The sequence below is a fragment of the Cyprinus carpio genome, chromosome A20 (assembly GCF_018340385.1).
Source record: "Cyprinus carpio isolate SPL01 chromosome A20, ASM1834038v1, whole genome shotgun sequence".
NCBI classification, from domain to species: domain Eukaryota; kingdom Metazoa; phylum Chordata; class Actinopteri; order Cypriniformes; family Cyprinidae; genus Cyprinus; species Cyprinus carpio.
The window spans coordinates 15826245-15835659 of NC_056591.1; the positions used below are offsets into that span (position 1 = coordinate 15826245).

Sequence of the window (9415 nt, forward strand, 5' to 3'; positions counted from 1 at the left end):
GGCCCGTTCTTCACAACTTGTTTTTTATATCTGAGATTGTTTGATATATGTGATATGTTTTGATAGTTGTAAGTTATTTTTGTCTTGTTTGGTTTTTCTAATTTATTTGCAGATTTGATTAAAATATCTGGATTAAGTTGTCTAAGATTACTGCCCGTTCTCGTGTTCTCCGTAAAGGGCAGATGTATCGATATTCGAAACCACGATCAGCAATGCAGCGATTGGCTGGCGGCAAGACAGCAACATAATGACATCATATAATTAAAAAAGACACCTGACAAAAAGCTTGACAAATTTCTGGACCTTAATGCACTTAGTGCTTATTTTATTTTTTTTATATTTTTTTCATGATTCCCAATTATTTATATTTACAATTACTAGTATTTGTACAGGCTTTATATTTTTTGTTTATGTAATATTATCTTAGAAGCAGATTTGTTGTGTGACAGCATTAATTAAAGTTTCTTAAGGATCAGGATCAAGTTATCTGCATCTCCTGCATTCCATCAATCCACTCCCTCTTTTCTATAGATTCTGTCAACTCAAATCTGGAGACTGGCTCTGATCTTAGGCAACTACTGTGAACTTCTCCAGACTGTAAATCAGTGGAAAATCAGGGGAAAAATTGTGTAGTGTATTCAAACCTTAAGAGAAAATAGACAAGCTGACATCCATTTAATAAGAGGCTTCATAATGAGGCTAGTTTCTGTGTTCATCACCGTGAATTAAATGTTTTATTGGTTTGTTTTATTTGATTTTTGAATTTGTGTTTCTTAGCTGTACATGAACTAGTCTAGATGTTGCAATGTGCTTAAATGACACTTAATTATGAATATATAACTGATCAAATTGAATGCCTTGTTGCTTGATTTTTGTGTTCTGTTTTTTTTTTTTTTTTTTTTTTTGTGATTGACTTTGTACATTAAAAAAAATCAATTATTCTTTAAAAAGGTTGTTTAAAATAAAGAAGAATTTTTAATAAAACATGATATGAGCTTAATGGGAACAGGGGTCTGCTTAAAGGGTACAAACATGTACCCATTAAGCTCTGCCAGACTTTTTGCATTTAATGATGTATATCTTAATTGAAATGCTTTTGTCATTTAAAGGGGTCATATGATATTGCTAAAAAGAACATTATTTGGTGTATTTGGTGTAATGCAATGTGTTTATGCTGTTTAAGGTAAAAAAAAAAAAACAACCTTTGAACATTATTTTTTCTCGTCTATGCCCTGCCTTTCTGAAACACGTCGATTTTTAAAAAGCTCATAGTTCTGAAAAAGCGAGGTGTGCTCTGATTGGCCAACTATTCAGTGTGTTGTGATTGGCCGAATGCCTCAAGCGTGTGCCGGAAATGTTATGCCCTTAACACACTATACCGTCTCCCAGGCCAGCAGCACGAGACTCAGTCCTGCTGCTCTGCTCGTGCACATCCCATCATCGTTTCTCTTTTAGTGGTTCAGTCAATGTACTGTTAGAAGTAACTGAATAACTCGGGATATTGGTTTATTTCGCGTCAGAGGGAGTGTCAGGCACGATTTGGTGAACTGGTTCGACCGGTTCACTAAGAAGATCCGGTTAAATATAAAGATTTGTTTGCGATCCGGACATCAATAGATGAGAAAAAACCAATAAAACCCATTACAAACAAGGCATTTGTTGCATCCAGTGGGCACATAATTACTGATTATAATGACATATACTGTCTTTTTATGTGTTGCATTGCATATCGCACTGTGTAAACATAAACCCATGTCTGCATTTGTGATCTGAGAAACAACAAACAACAAGCATACTCTACTGCTCAAAACTGAATCATCATTGACAAATTATTTAAATATAAAAAAACGTACCTACAGGCTGTGAGTCAGAAGCATCAGACTGTCCTCGCAAAGTTTGAACTGCCTTTGTGCAGGCTACTGGTTCAGGAAACAGTCCTCCATAAAATGCGCAGCACACATCTGAATGTTTGGGTTGAACTGTTCTGGAATAGTGTTGAAATACAACTTAACCACTGATTTCTAGTCGTGTCCTTTTTTGGAAGGCCAAACAAAGTAGTTTCGCTTTCACAATGAAACACACAGCGACTCCACAACATGGCAGAGGCGGCTACAGAGAGAATAAAAGTTACACCTTTTTCTTTGCATGAACATTTGGGCTGCGTTATGCAAATATTCCCACATCGTGATGTAGACTTGTCGGGCGTGTTAGAACGAGCCGTTTTAGGGGGGTGTGGTTGACTGTTAACATTTATAAAGAATATTTCTTTGGATTTGAGACTTTAGTCTTTGCAACTTTACAGATCTTCTTTATTCACCAAGAGCTTGTAACACTTTTGAAATTGAAATCGCATCATATGACCCCTTTAAAATAAAATTAAATGTTAGTGTGAGAGATTAATATTTTATTTGAACATAAATTTTTGTACTGAAACCAATATCTTGTGCTCTGAAAATGTCTCAATGTAGATTTTGCTGAGCTTAATAGGTACGTTTACCCTAAGCCTGCTCCCGAGCAGATTTAAGCTTATGGACCTGTTGCTATGACAGCAAGTCCAGGATGAGCTTCGAAAAACCAAATAATCCAAGATCATGCCAAATCGTCAACAATCAAATCCAGCTGAGTTAATTTCATTTTACCATGGATTAGTTTACAACCAAGGCACAATTCGATGCAGGTTTTTAAAAAAAATGTGCCGACTATATTGGAACCAACAGTAATGTCACAACACAGAAGTGCGAGTGACTGTTTTCATTACATGATTACTATTGCTTTGTCTGTTACTACAGATTGTTTGATATATTTATGCGTTTTTAACCTAAATTAAAGGTAAGTAAAAAAATCATTCTGTTATACTGATTTGAAGTTCAAGAAACCTTTCTGATTATTACCAATGTTGCTGCTTAATATTTTTGTGGAAACCAGAATGCATTCAGGATTTTCGGGATTCTTTGATGAATAGAAAGTTCAAAATAACAGCATTCATCTGAAATAGAAAACTTTTGCAACACTATAGGCCAAATGTTTTTTACTGCAACTTTTGCTTAATTTAATGCATCCTTGCTGAGTTGAAGTATTAATTTCTTTAAAAAATCTAACAGACCCCAACTTTTTAAACTGTTTACCTTTCCTGTACAGTCTGCATGTTTGCAGTGTGACTACATCAAGCACAGTAAGACCATTAACCACTGTCTGCACTGAGCTCTCTATGTGTCCAGCAGGGCAGAGTTCACATACTCTGTGTCCAGTGTTCACTCAGGTTTTTCTTTGGAGAGCTCTGCTGGTCACAGTGTGAGTTGTAGCTGAGGTTTGGCTGAAGATGCCATGGACAGCAGCCATCAGCGTTAGGCTCTGTAATGAAGAGAGGACTGAATCCACACAAATGTTGAACTCTTCCCAAAAGCCTTTTTACAGACACAGAGAGCTTCCAGTGTGGGAATGACTGAACAGAGCAGTGTTTATAGAGATCTAAGGAGTTGACCTGAAAATATGCTCTCTAAATTTGCATGTTTCAACAGGTTTTGAATCAAACCGAGTTAGTTTCTAAATGAAAAGTTCTTGATATTAGTTACTTGGCTCTTCAGTGGGTCAGAATGACTAAAGAGGTGTTGGATTAGTCTAATCATTGTAGCATATCTAATAAATAACTCTCTCTATTTTTTTGTGTGACAGGAATTTTTTGGACGGTGGAAGAATCAGTAATAACATTGCATTCCCTCTCATCCACATATACACACGCCGTGGTATCCTGAAGCCCTCTCCAACAGGACCAGGAGGCACCAGAGTGAGGACGAAAAGTGCTGAAAGAGCGAATACAGAACGAAGAAGGATCGTAAAGGACATGCACAGAATGGTGCTCTGGATGGGAGAGCAGAAGTTTTCTGCACTGGAATGACCTCCCACACACTCTCACGTGGTTTCTATGGGGATTTCAGCATAGCCGCACTCTTCTGGATGGGTGATGGTGTATTTCTGTGCCATCTGATCACTCTGCTCTGATTGGCCAGTATTATTCAGTCGCCACACTGCCATTGGTCAGAATGCCAGCAAAAGGGAAGTACTTGCTGAATGAGCAGCTGTTGAAACAGGAAGCACTGTACCGGAAATTTTCTGGCATTAGCCAATACCAGACATTCGTTCAGTTGCTGGGACTGAGCATGCTCATCTGTGCCACATTGCTAGTGCTCTTCTTCAGTCTGAAACTGGTGAGATGCCACACTCATGCAAATGCACTACATGCTTACACATGCCCACAGCCCAAGGTCAATTCAAGTATTCAATTCAAGCATATTTGCATAGCGCTTTTTATGATACAAATCGTTGCGAAAGCAACTTTACAGAAAATTAAGTTTCTACAGTATTTAGTAGTAGCTTAAGTAGCTTCAGTTTATGTGGGGGTCAAACACCGACCCACGCAAGTGTGCGCTGTCGAACAAGTCATTTAAAATTAGGAAGGACATTAATTGCCACAGCAAAGACAATATTCAACATGTACTGAATCAGTTTTGTCCTTTGCTGTTCAGATGGTTTCTGATGGTTGTAGCAGCCTGTTTTACATAATCCTGCAGTTAATGAGGTGCTGATCCTCTGCTGTTGCGTAATCTGAAGTCTGACGATCACAATGCTCATGTGAACTGGCATTATCCGTGTCAGGAAATTGAGTGTTTTAATTGTAATAATTGGCCGTTTATGCCAGGTCCATCAGAATGATTTTTTCCTCACTCTCTCTGTCACATGTTCACATAAACTCACACATAAACTTTCTCTGGAGTCAGCTGGATGTGAAGAGGGGCCAAGAACGCTCCTTCAGTACCACTGTTGTTCATCTCTTTAGCTGATAAGCACTATAACCATCTGTGTGAACTTCTGTAACCTCCTCTCTCAGCACCAACCGGCCCGTGGGAGGAACAGAATTACAATTAGTATGGGCTCTCTTTGTGTGGGTGTGTGTGTATGTGTGCGTTTTACTATTTATTTGAACTTTTCACAAAGCCCATAGGGTGATGGGAGTATGTAGCTGTGTGTGTGTGTGTGTGCTTGTGGACTGAGGGATGTATTTCTGAGTGTTTGAAAGTTAAGTCCGTGATGTAGCTCAGTGGTAATTAAGAGTGGTTGACATAACATGAGTGGAGGACCCACTGTGGTGAGTGTGTATATTGGTGCGTGGGTGAGTGGTGGGGTCGACCTAGTGCTGTGATTTGCCAACATAGGTAGTCTGATAGTGTCATTTAATCTTTCGCTTCGTCCTTTATTAACTCTGACTTTATATAGATAATCTATGATTAGTGTAGAAATTGTACTGCTGTTCAAAAGTTTGAGGTTAGTAAGATGTGTGCAATATTTATGTTTTTGAAAGTCTCTTTTGTTCACCAAAGCTTCATTTTTCATTGACCAAAATATAGTCATATTTTGACTAAAATAAAATAACATTTATTGACACATTTGTTCAGTGTTTTAGGACTAATCTGCATATGAAAAAGATTCAAAGACTTATAAGACACTTGTTTCATTCCTTAATGTATTGGTGTTTCTATATACTATATACTATATATATATATATATAATATATATATATATATATATATATATATATATAAACAAAAAAAAAAAGCTCACTCAGATGGTGTCTAGTTTTAAACTAGTGTTATCTTTGTGACAGATGGAATCAAGTGATCTAAATGTTTGGCTTCTGTTTTTTATGTTTGTGTTTTTCTGCCTTAAGGGGGAAAATAGAAGAAATAGTGTGGGAAGCAACAGTCTCTTAATGGCTCCATGACAACTAATGTGCAATACTAATGTTTCCATGAAAGACTGCTTACACAAACATGTAGATGCACGAACATTCACAGCGTTTTTCTAGAGAGAGCATTAACAAATATCTTTTGAACAGGTTTCTTTGTTTTTTTTTTTCCGAAGATTATGCACTCTAGCAGATACGCCCACTTCCCCCCAAACACACACACACACACACACACACACACACACACACACACACACACACACACACACACACACACACACACACACACACAATGTTTCCAAACCCCTTGAATGAGCTGGCTTATATGTGAAATGCATGTTTGTCCCTAACACCTTGCTCTCTCCGTGTGTGTGTGTTTCAGGATGCAAAGGTCCATGGCGTATTTGTGGGAGTTGTGGGAGGAGCGTTGTGTTTGTTCCTGGCTGTGTTTATATTAATGTGTACAGAGACCCTCTCTCAGAGATGGAGAACTTTACTCGGCCTTGCCGTGTGGGCCACACACCTCACAATGGGATTCACCTTTATTTTCGGCACAGCTTCTGGCATACCAATACAACCATGGGACCAGGTAACACACACTAGCTATACTATTTTATTTATTTATATATTTTATGATTTCACATAAAAGGGGAGTTTTTACTTAAGGAGCATTCTTATGTGTTCTCTGTCGTGAATTGAAACATGCAATATTGGCAGTAATTGATAGTAGGGGTGGGCAATATGAGCTAAAATTCATATCATGATTTATTACACTGTCCAGATGGTATCAATATTATATTGGATATAAGAAAAAAACAATTACAGGCAAAATATTTTAACCTTAAAAGACCTGAAAAGACTTTTTTTATTGTGCCATTGTTTTTCCACTGTTTGCGTGTTTGAGTAGGCCAGTGGTTCCCAAACTTTTTCTGCCAGGCCCCCCTTTTGTAGAGAAAAATATCATTAGAGAAAAATAATTTTTGGGGGGGTGGGGTCTCTTATGCTCACCAAGGCTACATTTATTTATAAAAAAAAAAAAAACACACAGTAAACACTGTTAAATTGTGAAATATTGTCAATTTGAATTATCTATTTGAATGTTAAAATAACATATAGGCTACTATATTCCTGTTATCAAAGCTGAATTTTCAGCATCATTACTCCAGTCTTCAGTGTCTCTTCAGCAAGAGAACCATCACTGGCTTCTATTTGCTTTTGTCAAATTGCGCCACTCGCATCTGGTGTAAATACGTTGTTTTGATATTTGTGAATCTTAAGTATATTCATAACCTGCTTTTATGTTTAAAAACATAAAATTAAATTGTGTTTAATCACTGGAGCAGCCAATTTGTGCTTTATTAATTTGGTCTGTTACAATGCTCTATGTGTTTGATTACTAATGCCTGTGTAGTACAGCGTTGCACACAGAGGACAAAAACGTAATCACACACTTCATAAAATTAAGCACAGACCATTTATCTTGTTTCAAATGGTAATTTTGTCATCTTTTGCTATCTCCAGCAAAGTAAACCAAATGATTCAAGGATGGTTCTCAAAAATCTGTATTTTCTGCAAGCTTTTTTCAAGATAAATTTAGATGTCTTTCCAAAAAAGGACATTTAGAAACTCGAAAAAAAAAAACTCAAAAGAACCAAATTATAAAAGGAGCCCATATAAGCACATATGAAAGAAAAAATAAATAAGCAATTTAAAGTATGTTTACAGTGCAACAGCAAAGAGCTTTTTTACATTTTAGAGAAGTCAATTTGTGTAACCGAACAAAACCACATGGAGATGCCAAAAAAACCCTAAACAAACACCTGCTGACTTTATGTATCTACTACAGTACACGGATCCATTCAGAATGACTAAACACAGCAACATAAACATGACAAATCAAAACATAATTGCAATGTGTGTGTGAAAACAGCGTGAATGTACAGAAATGTCTGTGCCTGTGCATAAATACAAAGTGCAATCAGTGCGTCAAGAGCACACATACACACATCAATATAACGGACTCACGCGTGTTTACTGTACGACTCCTTTATGCCACCGTAATTGTCTTTACCTCAAAACTGGTTATCAAGTCGAGAAAACGTAGTTTGCATCTCATGGCCATACAGCGGTGGGATCTGTTAACAATCAGTTCAGTCTGTACTTCATACAGCATGACATGTGAGGGCTCGCGCTCTTCAGAGACAATTACAGAATATGACAGAGCAATGAATAATTCACTGAAAACGCAATGCGAGTCTCTGATCTCTGTGCCATCTCTGATGTAATCAGCCTGATTTCCTTTACATCAGCGCTGTTTTGGACTGATTGTTTGAATTCATTTGTTTACTGGATCATTGGATTGAAAATTTTCCCAGAGTTTAGTGCCCTAAAATGATCTGATCGCAAGCAGAGAGGCTAAATTGGGTTGAAGGGTTAGAATAGAAATTGTGCTTCAGTAATTTTGCATTAATTGTGTTAAATTATTTTAGCGCGTTTAGGATTGTAAAATTAATCGCATGTGTTAACATTGACAGCCCTATCTTAAATAAATGTTAATGTTACACTCTTCATCTCATTCTCTCCAGGTGCCCTTCTTCCTGTTCATCATCATTACAGTCTACACAATGCTGCCGTTCCAGATGACCTATGCTGTGACCCTGAGTATCATCACCTTTCTGTCTCACATCATTGTTCTTTTGGTGTACCTCACAGTGGGAGTGTTACCCCCCGAACCCACCAATCACCACATCACCAACCAGGTAAAAGAAAATCTGCTTTCTGATTGGTTGAAAGGAAAGCAGTTTTTCAACTTCAGCAAACCTGTATGTAAAGAAGCTGAAAAGAATGTAACACCTCAATGTTGATACGTTAAAAGTCAGTTTCCCTCTCCCCCATCTCTCTCTAGTTGCTGTCAAATGCTGTGCTGTTTGTTTGTGGAAGTATGGTTGGTGCATTCCATAAGTTTCTGATGGAGAAAGCTCTCATGCAGACATTTCAGGATACTCTTCGCTGCCTTGGCATTCGCATGAAACTGGAGATTGAAAAAAGACAGCAGGTGCTCATACAACTTCACTCCAACAAATCACAGACACAGCCAAAGCAAACATACAGCACAAAACAAATGCAAATAATCCTCTGTGTAAATATATATGCTAAATTAGTTTTATATTGTCTGTCATGCAAGAGTATCAAACTGTCTGTTTTATAGAATTTTGCCGATTACAAAATTGAACAAACATGTGTTGTTTTTCTTTTCAAAATCGAGACCACATTATTCATTTGTAACCCCTCAAAAGCCCAAAGTGTGCTTTAGTTTTGATGTGAATGCTGAACACATAGCATTTTAAAATGTCTTCCATTTGATAGTGTGTGGTAACACAGATGGCCACAGACAGAACACATAGATTGGAAATAGATAGCACTAGCTAGATTAATCTTTGTTCTGTGTCTGCGCTATTTCTCTCCAGAAGTTCTGACCGATTTCTTTGTACTTTTTTAAACTAGAGGTGCTTGTTAAAATATTGTTGCTGTCATGTCCAGTAATTGTTTGTTTTTGCATCTCATGTTTATTTTTTGAGTGTGAAACAGTGTCCGGGGCCAGTGTTTTCGCCTTTGGACAAAATAATTAGTGCAAAAATATTAAAGGCACATATGTTAGCTAAGCATGCAGAGCAC

At 37.4% G+C, this 9415-nt stretch overlaps 1 protein-coding gene across 1 annotated transcript; it reads left to right on the forward strand.

Annotated features, from left to right (window-relative positions):
- Positions 1-3731: 3731 nt before the first annotated feature.
- Positions 3732-8963, forward strand: LOC122148984 (adenylate cyclase type 2-like). Its single transcript, XM_042777810.1, has 4 exons — positions 3732-4205; positions 6123-6329; positions 8326-8499; positions 8646-8963. Exons 1-4 carry the CDS (start codon positions 4041-4043, stop codon positions 8946-8948), a joined length of 849 nt encoding a protein of 282 aa, XP_042633744.1. The 5' UTR covers positions 3732-4040; the 3' UTR covers positions 8949-8963.
- Positions 8964-9415: the final 452 nt, after the last annotated feature.

Excerpts from the sequence above, each read along its gene's own strand:
- LOC122148984 (XM_042777810.1), top strand. The coding sequence starts at position 4,041 with ATGCCAGCAAAAGGGAAGTACTTGCTGAATGAGCAGCTGTTGAAACAG. Across the intron at positions 4,206-6,122 it reads TCTTCTTCAGTCTGAAACTG|GATGCAAAGGTCCATGGCGT; the intron begins GTGAGATGCCAC and ends TGTGTGTTTCAG. Across the intron at positions 8,500-8,645 it reads ATCACCACATCACCAACCAG|TTGCTGTCAAATGCTGTGCT; the intron begins GTAAAAGAAAAT and ends ATCTCTCTCTAG.